The sequence below is a fragment of the Carassius gibelio genome, chromosome B24 (genome assembly GCF_023724105.1).
Source record: "Carassius gibelio isolate Cgi1373 ecotype wild population from Czech Republic chromosome B24, carGib1.2-hapl.c, whole genome shotgun sequence".
NCBI classification, from domain to species: domain Eukaryota; kingdom Metazoa; phylum Chordata; class Actinopteri; order Cypriniformes; family Cyprinidae; genus Carassius; species Carassius gibelio.
The window spans coordinates 2,692,678-2,710,252 of NC_068419.1; the positions used below are offsets into that span (position 1 = coordinate 2,692,678).

Here is a 17,575-nt window from a genome sequence, read left to right on the forward strand (position 1 = left end):
GTATTTTTTTTTATATAGTTTTAGTTAATGATAACAACCTTGTTCAATTTTCACCAAACATATATACTGATAAAATGCAAAGCAATTTTTAATAAAAGCATAATCTTATCAATAAATCAATAGCGATCAATGAAATTCATCTTCTATTAAAATCATGATAATTCAATCATAATATTCACCAACACCAATTAATAGACTAATATTTTCAATTCATATCATAAATTCACTTTTTCAGTCTGTCAATTTTAAATAATCCATACAAACATTATAGAATGTTTAATTAGTGTTTAATTTTCAAGTATTGATGGCATATCTATGAACTCAATATATGCAATAATTTGAGGGACAAGCTTATAGAAGAAGGTTAGTCTTCTATACTGGCGATAAAGTGCAAAATGAGTTTTTCTCTCCCAAAAATCTGGCCTTAATCCAGCATCAGATGAGGATTCTGGGAAGTGAGAAGGCGATGTATTCGGCCAGAGAGCTCAGGACCAACACGCCTCTCTTTGGCTCCGCCCACCACAGTGAGATCAGCCAATAGTCTGCGTCGCTCCTCTTCAGACGGCTGCTGCTCATAGGCCTGTTGGAGCAGATGAGAGTGAGATCATATAAAGAGAGGCGTTCAGAGTCTGAACACACGTCACCTGCAGCAGGAGAGATGGAGAGGGGTAGACACTCGTCACAGCTTTGGCCAGAGCTGGACTGACTCGGTTCAGCTGCTGGATCTGACGTGTCCACACCTGAGCGAGACCGCGGCCGTCTCTGTCCACACGCACACCTGCTGACCACGAGCCGTCCATACAGAACCCCAGATCAGGCTCACCACACAAAGCCCTGAGAACAAAACACACAGAGCTATCGTTCCACAAGAATAGTGTCTTCTGGATATCGGGATGCATGGTCTATAACACTAGACAGCGGTTAGATTTCTTAAAGGAGTAGTTCACCCAAAAATTCAGCTAAAAATTACTCACCCTCAAGCCATCAAAGAAGTAGATGAGTTTCTCTCATCATCAGAAATTTTGCATTACGTAACTTGCTCATCAATGGCTCCTCTGCAGTGAATGGGTGCCGTCAGATTGAGAGTCCAAACAGCTGATAAAAACATCACAATAATCCAGAAATAATCCACACTATTTCAGTCCATCAGTTAACATCTTATGAAGCCAAAAGCTGCTTGTTTGTAAGAAACAAATCCATCGTTTAATGTTTTAATGTTAATCAATTGCTTCCGGCTAAAATGTGTAATGACCATAATATTGCTTTTTCCAGTGTAAAAGTCGTCTCGCCTGAATCAAGAGAGAAATCTGCACAGATCAAGTCCCGTTTACAAGCCAAAACATATGTGGGTGTATTTTATTGTGAGAGACGACAGGAGATGATTATTATGGATTATAGACCATATTTTAGTCAGAAGCAGTTTGAAGTTAAAAATGTCTTTATGGATTTGTTTCTTACAAACACAGAGCTTTTGGCTTTACAAGATGTTAACTATTCTGATGTTTTTATCAGCTGTTTGGACTCTTATTCTGACGGCACCCATTCACTGCAGAGCATCCATTGCTGAGCAAGTGATTGAATGCTGCATTTCTCCAAATTTGATGAAGAAACAAATCTTCATCTGGGATGGCCTGAGTGTGAGTACCTTTTTTTTGGGTGAACTATTCCTCTAAAAACAATTAATAAGAAGTATAAATAATGTGTACCCTAAATTTGTACAAAAGATAATATGCTAGGGAATAGATAATTTTGTATAATTAAAAAAAAACCTCACTTGTAAGGTCTCTTAGATACAGCTTTGGTAACTGCAACCACATGATCGGTCACTTCCTGCCAGCCGAACAGGAAGTTCACCGACACATTCCAGTAGAGCTGGAGGTGAACCAGCAGCTGCCCGTCACAGAAACAAGACATGATTTTACTGCAAGCTTACATTACTGAAAAATGTCAAGTGTGAGGATGGATTTATCTGACCGCTTCTGTGTCCAGATGATGCTGACTGAGGTGAAAGTCAAAATGATCTTCATCCCCAGATCCTGATCTGTACAGAAGTCCATTCAATAGCCTCATTATTGTGATACTTATGTTAAGTTGATTTGAGAGAAGATGTGCGTACCGCTGCTGATGACTGATCACCAAAACTGTGACAAATTTCCTTGAGGCTTCGGTCAAGTATTTATAAAGATGCTGCAACAGAGACTCCGCCTCCTCATACACAACACCAATGGGAGCCTAGAATTACAATTATAATCAATTATTTAAAATAAATTATAATAAAAATACAAAAGTATATATATATATATTCATATTATTATAAATTTAACAAATAATATATTGTAACTAACATGTATACAAAATGTTATAATTAATATTCATTGTAAAAAAATAAAAAATTATCATAATTTCTGTTTGTATTATACATTTCATGTATAATTCATAATATATTATAATTATACATGTGATAAAAAACAATATATTAGTATAATATTATTTATAATTGAAATATAATAATGTATAATTAATTTTAATTCTATAATATTCATAATATTACACTAAATAGTACATTATATCAATATGTTTAATGACTGACCGGCTGATTGGTCTCAGTTTTATGTGACATCACCATGTCCTCAAACTCATAATGGGAGATCACCATCAGGACCTGATCTTCTTCAATAACTCCATTTTTAGCTTCATCTTCAGTCTGCACATGAAGAACAAACACTTTCTGAGACATTCAGGAGCACGTAAACTTCTGCCTATATTACTACAATAATAATATAACACTAATGGGCAGGTAACGTTAGAAGCAACAGTGTGAGTTATAATGACCTGAAGGGCTGGTCGTGTCCAGCTGATGCTGTTGGGAAGACCTTGATTCTCTATACAGTTCTTCCACTGTAACCCATCCAAAGTCCTGAGTAACACATCACAGCCAGCGTCCCGCAGCAGCGCTGGAGAGAAAAGAGATTAGGTTAAGTTTAATTTAGAAAAAACTGGGACAGGAGAAAGAACACACTGATATCAATATCTAATCAAAAAGTATAATAAAATCTAGAACTCATTAAAGGTGTTATGAATTGTACAGGCATCTAGTAAATCTGGTGACCAGATCAGTGGCTGGTGTCTGATGGAAAGTAGTTCTGTCTTTCTGTTCAATTTAATAAAGCTAAAATAAAGTAGTGCTGTCAAACGATTAATCGCATCCAAAATAAAAGTTTTTGTTTATGTTATGTTTGTGTAATTTACGTATGTTTACTTGTATATATAAATACACACACATAGTAAATATTGTATAACTAATAGTAAAACCAGATGAATTCCTGCTTGTGTGATGAAGTGAGTGGAGAGGGAAGCAGACCTGCGTGAATCTGGAGCGTCAGACTCTTGATGAAGTTCTCCGGTTTGAACAGACTCACTCTCACCGCTGCCTCTCTCCTCCTCTGCTGCTCTTCTAGTTTCTCCTCTTTGAGCTTGTTCTTCTCCTGTCTCTGTTTCTCTCTGGCAGCTCTTCTGTTCTCCTGCTCCTCCTGCACCTCCTCTCGTGTCCTCCTCCTCCTCTTCTTCTTCTCTCCTGATGATGAAGATGATGGTTTATTTAAATCACTCTCTTCCTCTGAGTCTGATATCTCCCACGTGTTCGCTCTCTGCACGGCTGGCATCCCTTTAAATCATTTATTATAACTATATATATATAAACTATAGCATATTGCTGTATGATAATCGAGTTATTATATGTACATTGAGATTCAGATATCGTTTAATGCGTTTTATTGTTTCCTACACTGTCTGTAAATGGCTAGTTTCCAACAGGCTGCGAATGTAAACAAATACGGAGTGCTGAGAGGGACACGAGTAGTACGAATTGCGTTTAGAAAATTACTAAGAATTTGTGGAAGTCAGCTTTTTGCACAGTGTTATTTCGAAATTGCAAATTGCAAAGTTTAATTGCAACATATATTCATTGCAGTTAATAGTGTTCATCCTCAGTTTCATTATGTGTGTGTAATTCATTTGTGTGTGTGTGTGTGTGTGTGGAACAAACCTGGAACAACATATAAATTCTAAATCCATTTTTTTATATTTTGGCAGACAGGGTTTAGACTAAACCAGGATTATGCCATACGTCAATTAGGAAATTTAAGTCTTTTTTATAAATGTGCCATAGAAAAAAAAAATACTGGTGTCCATCTTGATACAAAAGAAAAGCATTCATATATTTTATGATCAGTCAGTGCTAGTTTCATTCATCTGGAACAGCTCAGATTTACATTTAAGTCTGTGAAACTGAGGGGTTTGTGTCTTTTTTGCCTGTTTAAAGAGCTTTAATTTACCACAGATTTCCCTACACATCATGAGACTTAAAAGAGCACTGATTTGATTTAAAACACGAATAAACAAACATGATTAAATAAGCTAATCTCTTCGTTATCTGGGGTCTCGACTGTTTCGTGATTACCCAATCAACACTAAACGCTGAGTAAGCGCTGCGAAAAACAACGTCATTCGACTAGTCACATGACGCCTATGCTGTGACGTCACGGGAAACGCGGACGACTATTAGTCGATAGAAAATCCGGATCGACTGTTCCCGCAGTTTAACGCTTTTACTAATTTCATCATGATTTATAGATCATACGATATCTCCGGTGCATTCTGAAGTTCTCCACCTTTGTGGGTCACGTAAACAAAAAGAATTGAGTCTGCTTTGTCGTTGTTTGGGAGGACTGCAGCGATTTATATGAGCTCGAGATGGCCAAAGCTGCAGAACAAGGTACATTTAGCTTTTCACTGCTTTCAGTGCCATTTAAAATAAACAGAAGCGGATGGGATGGATTTAATGTTAAACTTATACTTAATGAGACACTCATAGCTCATAAGCGTTGTTTTTTCTGTCTTGGTTTGATGTAACCTTACACGATGACTAACTCTTGTGAATCTGTGTGTTTATGTGTTTTTTTACAGCCTATTACCGGTTTGTGGTCCTGTTTTTTAACTGTATGCTGACTTTCGGCTCTTATTTCTGCTTTGACATCCCCAGTGTCCTCCAGGAGCAGTTTCAGGGAGTGAGCATAAACCTACTGACCTTTGACCTCACTTTCACGTCTCTTACCCTTAGTTTAGGCAGATCTGGTCATATTATTAGAAATCACATTTTCCTTGATTTTTTTAGATAAGTGGCAGCGTTTACATATACAACAGAGCAATAATTGAAAAAAAAATGAGCTGCATAAACTTTAAATTACCAGAGAGATGAATTGAATACATCTGAATATACGACCACCCACATTTATACTAAAGTGAAATCTTATTGGGTGACCAGAAACTACTTGGCCAACCAATCAAAATAACATAATGAGAGCAGGATAGATAAAAGGATATAGTCTGAAATCAGATAATTGTATGTATATAATACATTAATGCTTGCTACAAGATGAGGGAACCAATGTTTTCTTTGTTTTCTCTCACAGAATTTGACATGTCCTAACGGGACGCTGAGTAACAGCACTGCTAATGGCACAGGAGCGTGTGTGGAAGGATTGGGAATGACGCCACAGGAGTACAACCTGCTTTATGCCATCTACGCCTGGACGTGAGACTCACACAGCAATAATTACATTTCCATCTGTCACCCTCTAAAGCTTCACCACACTCATCAGCTTTAAACTGAGTCTTGTCTTGTTTTCCCAGGAATGCTGTGGTGGTCATCATGGCAGGATTCCTCATTGATAAGTTGGGAAACCGCTGTAAGCAGGATAACATTTTCCTTATCTTATCTTTTGAAATCCTTCTGAATTTCATCAGTATTCAGAATTCAGTTTTTTGAATGTGTGTTTATGTGTTTGTACTTCTTCTCCTGTAGTTGGTGTTTTCCTGTTCTCCTTCCTGACTGTGCTGGGATCAGCTATCTTTGCATTGGGGTCTCATTTTAAGGGCACGACATACCTGTTACCCCTCATGCTGACCGGACGACTTCTGTTTGGTTCTGGAAACGGATCCCTGACCAGTATGACATCAGATATTCACCTGTAACACCACTGACATTATGCAGATTTAACTCTAGAAACGCCAAATCTTTAGCTCTAAATTTATAGGTTAGGATAGTTCAGGTTAGTTTTATTCACCAAGGGTGCACTGGAATTTGATGAGGTTTTCAGTAGCACTGGATGCATGCATATATATATATATATATATATATATATATATATATATATATATATATATATATATATATATATATGTGGTCACATAACATTTCAAAAATGATTAGACGTTTTTGTAAATGCAGATGATCTATATTCGCACAAATGCACAAGGAATTTGTTGTGATTTTCAGGACACCATGGCACGTTGAAAATCAGAAATATGTCATATTACAGAAGTAAAACATTTTAACATTCTTTTCCACTGGTTGGCTATCTATCTGCATTATGAAAGAAAACCCTTCAAAGTCCTGAAATAAATGTGCTTTTATTTCTCAGATTCTATACACACTTAATAAACAAGGATTTTCATTGGCAGAAATATTACAAACACACCCAGAAAAAGCATTAAGTCACGTTGAATCTCATCATGTGTCTCTCTTCATCTCTCAGTTGTCCAGAACCGTATCACAGCGTTCTGGTTCCGCGGGAAGGAGCTGGCTCTGGCGTTTGGGCTGACCCTGGCCTTCTCCCGCTTGGGCTCGGTTCTGAACTTCTTCCTGACGCAGAGGTTTGAGTCTCAGTACGGTATGCAGTGGACGCTGTGGGGAGGTGAGAAACACAGCATGCACACGATCAGACTCTTGATCTGACGTTCTGGGGATGTTTAGAGTCTTACGCACCTGTCTCATGTGCAAAGGCACGTTCCTGTGTGTTCTTGGCTTCCTGTCGGCTATAACTGTCAGCGTTCTGGATAAGATGGGCATGAAGCAGCTGGGATTGGATGGAGTGATTCAGGAGGAGTCACGCAAAGTGGTGAGATGGACAAAGATGCTATAAGCTGATATATGTTGGGAGTACCATACTACTATACTAGTCTTGTTATTGCTGCAGTATAATATAATGATGATAATATATATATATATATATATATATATATATATATATATACAGGATATGTGTGTGTGTGTGTGTGTGTGTGTAATGTTAAAAGTATATGATAAATATTTAGCATTTATTATTATAATAAATATTTTACATTTTCTTATATATATATATATATATGTGTGTGTGTGTGTGTGTGTGTGTCTTATGTTTTAGGTAGGTTTTAATGGTTTGTTGTTGTGAGAGATACAGCTGCTGTGTTTTGTGTGTGTAGAGAGTTCAGGATGTGAAGCGTCTGTCTCTCAGATACTGGCTGCTGGTTCTTACCATCATGTTCTTTTATAATGGCATCTTCCCCTTCATCGCTGATGCCAGGTACAGTTATGAACCATGAAGATGTTTCTACATTAAAATGGATTTGTACGCATTGTTCATGTGCTGCTGTGTGTGTCTTCAGTAAGTTCATCCAGGATAAATACAGTGGATACAGTCAGAAGGAGGCGGCGTACATCGCAGGAGCTGTGTATGACAGTTCACTGGTGCTGTCTGCTGTCGTCGGCATCCTCATCGTAAGTCAAACACTACCAAACGCTTTCAACTCACAGATAAATATCACTCAGATATTACATTTACATGCTTACACACATACACACGCTTTGTTTTTATTCGGCAAGGATGCATTACATTGGTCAAAAGTAACATACTTTTTTTTTAATAATGCTTCATTATTTTTATTTTTTTACTTCTATTCATCAAAGACTCCTGAAAAAAATACAAATTAATCAGAGCAACTGTTTTCAACTTGAGCAGCAAACAGCATATTATTCTGATTTCTGAAGATCATGTGACACTGAAGACTGTAGGAATGATGATGAAAATACAGCTGCACATCACAGAAATAAATTACATTTAAAAATATATTCAAATAAAAAAGGGTTATTTTAAATCATAATAATATTTTCACAATTTAACTGTTTTTACTGTATTTTTAATCAAATAAATGCAGCCTTGCTGAGCAGAAGAGGCTTCTTTCGAAATGATTAAAAAAATCTTACCGACCCCAAACTTATTAAATGTGTGATGATGAAATATAAAAAGCATCACTATATGATGGCACTAAAGTACGTTGTCCTCTGTTGTGTTTTCAGTCATGTGTTTAATGTTAGCTGTGTTTGTGTCTGTGCTGTAGGACCATGTGGGGCTGCGCGGTGTGTTTGCGGTGCTCTGTGCCGTGTTGACACTGCCTGTGTTTGGTCTGCTGGCCTTCACGTTCGTCCCTCCTCTCATATCTACCATCTGGCTTGGCATCACTTACTCATTCGCTGCTGTGAGTATCAGTCATGAACACACACACACACATGGCACACACTATAGACACCAGTTATCCGATGTTACTGAAGTATTAACACACACTCACAATTGTGTGGTCTGCAAACTTTATAAGAGACCTTGTGATTGGTTAAAGTATTAATTATTTATCACTGAGCATTATGCTGACATTTTAAAACATGTGGCATTTGAGATTTGCTTGCTGGATGAGATTAGGAAGTAATAAAGTAAAAAGTAAAAAAAAAAAAAAATGAATTACAAAATGAATGGAAAATTCATATTTAATTCATTTTTTAAAAGTCTTTTAAAGTGCTGTATGTTATTTACATTTTAATAATGATATGATAGCTGTAAACCAGAAGAAAGGAGTGTATTCAGAATATTTTAATATAGCAATATTATAGCAATAATTTTATTAGATTTGTTGTTTTAACATTTTTCATTTTTACAAATTAGAAATGTTATATCCCTGAGAGAAAAACTGAAATATATTTTATTATATATATATATATATATATATATATATATATATATATATATATATATATATATATATATATAAGATTAATACTTTAACCAATCACAAGGTCTCTTATAAAGTTTGCAGACCACACAATTGTGAGTGTGTTTTAATACTTCAGTAATACTTTATTTATAAATATATATATATATATATATATATATATATATATATATATATATATATATATATATATATATATATATATATATATATATATATTTAGAGATTTTTATATATAGTTCTATATTTACTATTTCATAGATAGATAGATAGATAGATAGATAGATAGATTTGCATGTATATTGGTATTATAAATAATATTAATATTATTTTTATATATTAATAATGCATACATTTTATATCGCACACATTTCCCACATTCATATGTTCACAAATAAAGCCAAACAAAAGATATATCCAAGCCCTATGGCATAACATGATTATAAATCTTTCTATTAGACTCACATTTTTTTATCTGTTTTCTATTTTGTTTGTGTGTTGCATGTCATTTCATCTAGATTCAGATGTTTTGTGAATAAAATAAGAAAGTGAAGACCTGTGATAAACACTGCATGATAATATATTATAGGCGAGCATGTGGCCGTCCATCCCGCTGGTGGTTCCTCAAGCCACACTGGGCACAGCGATGGGACTGGCCACATCCGTACAGATGATCGGCATCGGCGTTTCTAATCTAGTGGTGGGACAGATTCTGGGAACCAAATCCAGGTGACATAAATGACCAGCACTCACACTCAAACTTAATACAGTTATGTTTATTCATGCACATTTGATTATTTCACAAAAAGGACATTTTTTGACAGCATCATGATATTCTCTGAAGTATGTTTGAGTACCATGTGAGTTGTGTGTGTGTGTTGCACAGTGATGTTAAGATCCCGTTGTGGAGATGGCAATACATGATGATCTTCATGCTGGCCAATACCATCAGCTGCATAGTCACCTCTATCATCCTCAACATCGTTGACTACAGACAGGTACAGTAACACACACACACACACACACACACACACACACACACATCTGCCCACTATCGCCACATCTCTCTGAATCAGCCATCAGGTAACCATAGCAACAGTAAGATGGAACGAGAACTGTGAAGAGTTTGTGAAACACAGAGCCGAACAAGTTCACATTGGTATGATGTTTAAGAATGTGTGATAGTGTACGCGACCTTGATCCTGTTATTATCATCATGCGTTAGAGTGAGAGAAACTGCTATCAGTGGATTCCAACTAATGCATGACTCAAGCGACTCATGAACTGTGAGTTTGGAGTAGTGATCGACCGATATTGATTTTTTATAACCGATACCGATACCGATTATTTGCATGTTTATGTACCCGATAACCGATATGCAGAACCGATATTTATTTACTGTTATACTTCTGTTTCTGACAATTATTACAACACAAATGAGCTGAAAAAAAACATTTTATTTATAACAATCACTCCTTCCTTGCATACAAAAAAAACTTTATATTTATACACAAATAAATAGAGGGGTCTGAGTCCAAAAAATGTAAGTGCACTGTGCAAGTGCAAGTGTCTTTGTTTTAAAATAAAAGCTTTGATGAGGTAAAAAAATAAAAACGGGTAAAAAAATAAAGCACAAAAATGATTCTAACATATTGGTGGGGGCGGGAGGGCTATTTAGGAGTGCATAGCTATTTAGTAGTGTAACTTAATACTCCCAGTTAAGCAGAACTAGGTTTTAGTGTAGAAAACAGAGTCTTTCAGCATTCTGCCCTGTAAGCCTGCTTCCTTCAAAAATTTCATGCAGTGGCCGTGCATGAGGCTTCCTGATCATTACCCAGTCAGGTGCTGAGCAATATGAACGAACTTTTATCCCGAGACTATATAAAATTAAACAGCACTTGTCAGTTGGCATTTTATGATCTAGATTCAATCTAACGTTAGATCATGAAATGCCAACTGACAAAGTGCTGTTTGACTATAATTTAATCAACCGCGATCGCGCATGAAGATAATAAATAATTAATTTCCACAAAGCGGTATATGTAGCCTATATGTGTATTAGCGAAATAATTGTTATGTAGTAAATGATAATATAATCTAGTGTGTTTAAACAAGATAATCTTGTCAAAAGTTTCATTCAGTGGCATTGCTTGAGGCTTCCTGATCATCAACCCAGGTGCTGAGCAATATGAACGAACTTTTTTTCCCGAGACTATATAAAGTTAAACAGCACTTGTCAGTTGGCATTTTATGATCTAAATTTAATCTAATGTTTAATCATGAAATGCCAACTGACAAAGTGCTGTTTGATTATAACTTAATCAACCGCGATCGCGCATGGAGATAATAAATAATTAATTTCCACAAAGCGGTAGGCTATATTTATATGTGTATTAGCGAAATAATTGTTATGTAGTAAATTAAAATATAATCTAGGGTGTCTAAACAAGATAATCTTGTCAAAAGTTTCATTCAGTGGCCGTGCTTAAGCCTCCAGATCATCCGTCAGTTGCTAAGCAATATGAACGAACTTTCTCTTCTAGACTAATGGTGAGCAAATACAACAGATAGAGAATTAAATTCAACGCTTTTCAGAATCAGAATCAGAATGAGCTTTATTGCCAGGTATGTTTACACATAGCGTACGAGGAATTTGTTTTCGTGACAGAAGCTCCGCAGTACAACAGAATAACAGCGACAGAACATAAAACACATAATAAAAGAATAAAAAAAAAACATTTTTTTTATTTTCAACATGCACTCATTCATGTCTGTTTTATTTAATTCATTTAAAGATACGTCTTTATTGGAGCAGGACATGACGAACACTACGTAACTCGATGAGTTCGTCTCAATTGTTTAGAAACAAGCTGCATAAATTAACTATATCAGGAATTTATGTCTCAGATCTCATTTGTGCATGTCTGTTATGTTAAATAAAGTTGATTAATTAAAGCAAACCAAGTAGAACATATACTTTACCTGTGCACTGAGTTGTTGTTGACTGATCACCTCAGACGCCCGGGCTGCAATGGCGGAAATCTCAAAACGGCCACAAGATGGCGCCGTAAATCGGCGAATCCGATATTACAAAACCGATACCCGATTATGGAAAAATGCTTAAATATCGGGAAAAATATCGGTAAACCGATACATCGGTCGATCACTAGTTTGGAGTGCTTTGGAACAGCGGAGGTTATTTTTGGCTTTGAAAACGCATCCATTAGAGGTGGATTGGATCGTTCTGTATCTCTGACAGTATCGTTCATGACCTAATGCAATGGAAATGAACTGAAAATTAACCCTGGTTACTTTTGTAATACTGCACACATTCCTGATCGTATCATGCACAGTTCATCAGTGCATGTGATACCAAAGAAAAAATGTTCAGGATCTTAATCAGTAGATAAAATGAACCATTTTTTTAAATAGTTTTATGATGAACTTAAGATATTTAGGTTATGAATTATTGTTTAATGCAATGATACATGTGTGTTTATAGGGAAGCACTCTGAATAAGACGACTAAGAGGTCAGCGGCTCAGAGCGCTCCTGCTCAGACCGACAGAGAACCGCTGATGAATGAAGAGGACAACGAGGAGATCAACAATTCTCCATCCATCAACAGGACATAGAGGAATCGCTCACAGTCTGTGTCTCGTGTCATTGGATGTTACTAAAGGGAAACGCGTGCTTTCAGAAACGTGTCATATGGTGTTCAGTATTAACGCTAACAGAAAGACTTCAGGTACCCTCATTTGAAGAGTTTGACTTCTCAGGCCACTCCTTAAACTCTGTTCTTGATTACCAAGTTTAATGTAATTCTTTCAAGAATGTGAAAGATCAGTAATCATTTCTTATAAATTATGGAAGCTGGTGTGGAAATATTGACACTCTTCTGTTTTATAACATCAGACAAACATCAGCTATGTCAGTTTGTTTTCTTATAAGCCATTGTTTCACAAAGGAACTGTTATTGTCCTCCTAATTTTGAGATTATTACATGTCATGTCATTGTCAGATCCACAAATCATGAAAAGTTAACATTGCCTTTAAACTTGCATTAATGGCTGCTTACAAAATGATTGAATAATATGCATTTTGCAATTTGTAAGTTTTTTTTTTATAATAATAAAAAAAAAAGTTTTGTGTCACTAAGAGATCATGAATACTGTTCTCTTTTTACTTGTTTAATTTCTACATTTTTTTAAATATTTATTTTAAAATAGTGTAATGAAATTCAAAATAATTATTTCATTAAAATATATTTAAAAATGTACAATTAAAATATATAAAGATATATATAATAATATAATTTATTATTTAAATATTTTTACATTTTTATTATAAATTATAATTATCCATAAATATATAATATTAAAGTTAGCATTAAAATATTAGTATTAAAATGCAGTGAAATAGCATTTCAATTATTGTTTTTATTAGTGATATATTATTATATTATACTGCTACCACTACTAATGTTAATAATAATAAATATTACATTTTCTATTAAATTTAAAATTTTATATTAATTAAAGCCAGACGAGGGCACCGTAGAGCCACTCAGGTAGGATTGGTCACTGTCTGGGGGCGTCACAAGGGTAGTTAACAAAAATCTTAACGCATGATTTTTTTTTAGTATTGTGCTTTTTTGTTTTACAACCAAACGAAAATCACTAAAAACACAGTTTAAATACATTTAAAATCCTGAGTGTAAGTTTAAATAACTTCAGTTTACCCCGTGCGCAGTCCACCTACCTTGATTCTTGTTGTTTCCCCATAAAATCAGTGCGATTGAACAATCTGATTGGACACTTTCGTCTTCTGACTACAAACGGTAGGCGTATCCCTTCCTGTGATTTGTTCACGGTATCTTTCGGTAGCGTAGTGCCCCGCCCCCTTCATTCCTGCGTGTGTGTTGAGTGTGTAGTGTGTGTGGAGAGTCGAGCCGGACCCGTGTGATCAGCTGTGACCGTGGGAAACGGACAAAAATCCGTCTTTTTGTAGCGGAAACTCCAGAGAGAAAACACCGAGGCGCAGCATGGAGTTTCGTGATAGTTGTCTTCACGTAACGTTACAGCTGAAAGCTTCGTCAGGGGCTGTAAGCTAGTGGAAAGTAAACGCCTCCTCTCCATCACTGCTTGCTTGGAGCGGTTTTATAAGTTTGCCACATTATTTTGGAACTCGCACTTTAACGCATCAGCGCGTGCCCGTGTGCTTGCGGGGGAAGCGTGGACGCGCATGGATCGAGAGCGCGGAACGTCCCCTCAGAAATCAACCCAGGAGAGCTCGGCCAAATTGAAACTTTTTGGCTAAATAAATTATTTTATTATTAGTAGTAGTAGTGTCCCCTTAGCGTGGGTCCTGTCAGGTGATTGTTGTGCATAAATAAATCATCGTAGATAGTTTGTGATGAGGCGGACTGCAGCGCGTGCGGGAGGACTCTCCGCTGGAATTATTGCGCAGTTTTTAAAATAACGGAAAACCGCGAACAAAAACACACACTCATGGCACAGAGTGCAAAAGATAACGCCTGCAGAAAATTCCAGGCCAATATTTTCAACAAGAGTAAATGCCAGAACTGCTTCAAAGCCCGAGACGCGCACCTGCTGAGTGATGAAGACTTCTCACAGGTAATATATCTGCAAAATCACCTCAGAATTACTTTAGATTAATCTGATAATTTACAGACCAGTAAACAGCTTCGGAACTGCGCTAACAATAAAGTACATGGTAAAAGGAGATGACGGTTAGCAAAATATAAATAACATCATAATATGTTTTGTAAATAATAATACCATGTTTTGTGGGCATGTATCATGGTATTGTTGGAAATAAATGAAGTATGATAAAAACCATCGTAATACACCATAGCCTACTGTATATAGTAGATGTACAACGATAAAACGAAGTAACTATAAAAAAAAAATATATATATTATATATATACATATACACTACGGGGACGTTGAATGCTTGAATCTGATTGGCTGACGAACGTTCTGAGATGTGCAATTATTTTCGTCGAAACCCACGCATATATATATATATATATATATATATATATATATATATATATATATATATATATATATATATATATATATATATATATATTAAAGCAACTGAATGATTTCTGTCCAGGGTCACATACTGTATTAAAGCCAAGCTGAAGCGCTGGAACTTCTTCAAAACTAAACTAACTATAAAGTACCATGGTGATACTGTGCTTTTTAGACATGGTAACAATGTCAAAGAGGATGAGAGTAAGAAAAATATAAATAATTTACCATAATTCCATTGTCTAAAGACAAATATGGTATTGTTGGAAATAAATGAAGTATGATAAAAAACATGGTAATATACTATGGTAAAACAAAAACCACCAAACTACTTCAAAACTACACTAACAATAAAGTACTATAGTGATGGCAGGTTTAGCTGCTCGTTAGAATTTGATGCTCAGCCTATTTAAGAGGATGGTTATAAGCGCAGTATGACTACCTTACAATAATGCCATGGTATTTAAAAACATTTTTTTTAATACTTGTATTGTGGTAGAGCCATTGTTTTGTTGGGGGTAAATGTAGCATGGAAAAACCATGGTTTATGCATAAAGTAACATTTAATGGTTAGAGGGTTGGACTCCCAATCGAAGGGTTGTGAGTTCTAGTCTCGGGCCGGACGGAATTGTGGGTGGGGGAAGTGCATGTACAGTTCTCTCTCCACCTTCAATACCACGACTTAGGTGCCCTTGAGCAAGGCATCGAACCCCCAACTGCTCCCCGGGTGCCGCAGCATAAATGGCTGCCCACTGCTCCGGGTGTGTGTTCACAGTGTGTGTGTGTGTTCACTGCTCTGTGTGTGTGCATTTCAGATGGGTTAAATGCAGAGCACAAATTCTGAGTATGGGTCACCATACTTGGCTGAATGTCACTTCACTTAATTAGCCCCTATTTGTGAAACTATAGACCACAGGTTTTAACTAATAACATCTGTTTTTTTCCGCGGCATGTGCTTGGGAGTAGTGGTTAAATATCAGGGTTGGTTGAAAGGTTGTAGGTTCAAACCCTAGAGAGGTTAATCCATTCTAATTACCATTAGAGCTCTGTTCGAGGCACTTACCCTTGGGTTACCTTTGGGTAAAGATGTCAGACAGATGACTAATTAGTGATTAGTAGTAATTAATGATGCCGTTTGGCTTCAAGCTGCTGCGCGCGGTGTTTAGAAGTTTTAAACTAGTCACCTAGCTTTGCAATGGCTAATATCTGGGCTGTAATTAAAAGGTTGTGGGTTCGAACCCATTGCCATTGTGACCTTGATCAAGTCCAAGAGAATTGACCCTGTTTGACTAGAGAAGTGTCTGCTAATTTACTAATTAGTTGCATAGTTTAGTGTTGTTTCACCAGCTGTAGACCTAAGGTATGTGTCATATCGGAGCTTTATACTATTTTAAGCTTTATTTCCAAGTCCAGAATTGTTTTACAGTAAGCCCACACGCAGATACAGGGGGGTTTCCAGACGGGATTCTTCAAAATTACCACACACAGCTGGGTCTCGGCTATATTACTAAGTGACGTGGCCTCCGTTTGCCATCTGTCTCACTGTATAGGTTGGATTGTTATCAAAGAGAGAAGTGATGAAGCAAAGCAAGACTGAATATTTGGACGTGGAAGCAAGCGCTTGTGTCTTTGAATGTGAGGGAGAAAGCCAGTGAAATGAGCCTCACAGCGGCACAGAAGTCTTTTTTTAGAAAGCACTTAGAAATTGAGTTGACAGTGAAGTGAATCAGGTCTTTAGCACCTGTTAAGGCAGTCACAGTCATATGTTAAGAGTCTTATCCTCATGTTTATGGATCTTACGTTTTTTTTAAAGGTTCAGAATTTCTTTTGCATTTAATTCTAATTTCTTCTGTCTTCTTGCTTTAAAGAAACCCATTCTACTTCTGAGATGTGATGTATTTCTAAAAAAAATCAGAGATATTTGATTATTAAAAACTACAGGCTTAATTTTATCCATTGAGAAATGTCTCTGAATTACAGGTGTTCGAGTATGTTTTTGTTTTTGTTTTAGAAATTATTATTTTAGAATAACGTTAAGGGAGTTATATCCACTGGATTTTTAGTGTCATGTAAAAATGTTACAAATATAAAAAATTACATGGCTAAACAAGAATAAAGTTGTAAAATTTTAAGCATAGTGAAAAAAATACAAGCTCAAATACTCAAAAATAAAGTCATAGCATTATATGATTAAATAAAGTAGTAATTTTGAAAATCAAGTCAAAATTGCAAGATTAAAGGCATAGACATACAAGATTAAAAGTTGTAACTTTTGAATATGAAGTCAAAACTATAAGATAAATATCATATAGATATCAGATAGATATCATATAAATTCCTAGCATTACAAGGTTAAAATGTATTTTGAGCAGTATTTTGAGAATGACATCAAAAATGTGAAAATAAAGTAATATAATTATGAGGATACAGGGATTTAATCTCAGCATATTACGACTAATCTTTAGATCTTCAGTCAGTTTTGATTTTATCTAGACATAACTAGGTTTATCTCCAGAGTCTAGAGTTTCATGCATACTTGATGATTGCATTCAAAATGATATTCTTTACTAAAACATTGCAGTACTTGAAAAAGCTGCACAAAGACCTCAGTGCACTGTTGTGTTATGAATCG

At 35.9% G+C, this 17,575-nt stretch overlaps 3 protein-coding genes across 20 annotated transcripts in view; 2 read left to right on the forward strand and 1 right to left on the reverse strand.

The window, feature by feature from the left end:
* Window positions 1-265: 265 nt before the first annotated feature.
* LOC128013548 (crossover junction endonuclease EME1) lies at window positions 266-3,848 on the reverse strand. 2 transcript variants are annotated; one of them, XM_052596657.1, is made up of 8 exons: window positions 3,362-3,848; window positions 2,833-2,954; window positions 2,591-2,704; window positions 2,117-2,205; window positions 1,975-2,041; window positions 1,775-1,890; window positions 645-834; window positions 266-580 (listed from the first exon to the last, which is right to left on the reverse strand). In XM_052596657.1, exons 1-8 carry the CDS (start codon window positions 3,660-3,662, stop codon window positions 425-427), a joined length of 1,155 nt encoding a protein of 384 aa, XP_052452617.1. In that variant the 5' UTR covers window positions 3,663-3,848; the 3' UTR covers window positions 266-424. The 2 variants fall into 2 exon arrangements, with proteins under 2 accessions (XP_052452617.1, XP_052452616.1); XM_052596656.1 differs by having other exon boundaries at window positions 2,117-2,232; window positions 3,362-3,846.
* A 702-nt stretch (window positions 3,849-4,550) lies between these two features.
* mfsd1l (major facilitator superfamily domain containing 1-like) lies at window positions 4,551-13,039 on the forward strand. Its single transcript, XM_052596650.1, has 13 exons — window positions 4,551-4,774; window positions 4,966-5,066; window positions 5,472-5,593; window positions 5,692-5,747; window positions 5,864-6,007; window positions 6,597-6,755; window positions 6,844-6,959; window positions 7,303-7,403; window positions 7,486-7,597; window positions 8,218-8,355; window positions 9,470-9,609; window positions 9,767-9,878; window positions 12,383-13,039. The coding sequence occupies exons 1-13, from the start codon at window positions 4,753-4,755 to the stop codon at window positions 12,512-12,514; spliced, it is 1,455 nt and encodes a 484-aa protein (XP_052452610.1). The 5' UTR covers window positions 4,551-4,752; the 3' UTR covers window positions 12,515-13,039.
* Window positions 13,040-13,690: 651 nt separating this feature from the next.
* The window catches only part of si:ch73-103b11.2 (myosin phosphatase Rho-interacting protein), a 44,959-nt gene continuing 41,074 nt past the window's right edge, over window positions 13,691-17,575 (forward strand). For 10 of the 17 annotated variants that reach the window (XM_052596598.1, XM_052596599.1, XM_052596594.1 and 7 more), the window contains exon 1: window positions 13,783-14,515. In XM_052596598.1, coding sequence (XP_052452558.1) covers window positions 14,390-14,515 — 126 coding nt within the window. In that variant the 5' untranslated portion in view covers window positions 13,783-14,389. Of the gene's footprint in view, window positions 14,516-17,575 lie in introns of all 17 variants that reach the window. The other 7 variants (XM_052596607.1, XM_052596608.1, XM_052596609.1 and 4 more) reach the window with 4 other exon arrangements.

What these genes read in the sequence shown, in the direction of transcription:
- LOC128013548 (XM_052596656.1), bottom strand. Translation starts at nt 3,662, where the DNA reads ATGCCAGCCGTGCAGAGAGCGAACACGTGGGAGATATCAGACTCAGAG. An exon ending in GACGCTCCAGATTCACGCAG is followed by an intron (nt 2,955 to 3,361) that starts GTCTGCTTCCCT and finishes TTTTCTCTCCAG; the next exon opens with CGCTGCTGCGGGACGCTGGC. An exon ending in GTATCTAAGAGACCTTACAA is followed by an intron (nt 835 to 1,774) that starts GTGAGGTTTTTT and finishes TTTTGTTCTCAG; the next exon opens with GGCTTTGTGTGGTGAGCCTG.
- mfsd1l (XM_052596650.1), top strand. Translation starts at nt 4,753, where the DNA reads ATGGCCAAAGCTGCAGAACAAG. An exon ending in TCACTTACTCATTCGCTGCT is followed by an intron (nt 8,356 to 9,469) that starts GTGAGTATCAGT and finishes AATATATTATAG; the next exon opens with GCGAGCATGTGGCCGTCCAT. An exon ending in ACATCGTTGACTACAGACAG is followed by an intron (nt 9,879 to 12,382) that starts GTACAGTAACAC and finishes GTGTGTTTATAG; the next exon opens with GGAAGCACTCTGAATAAGAC.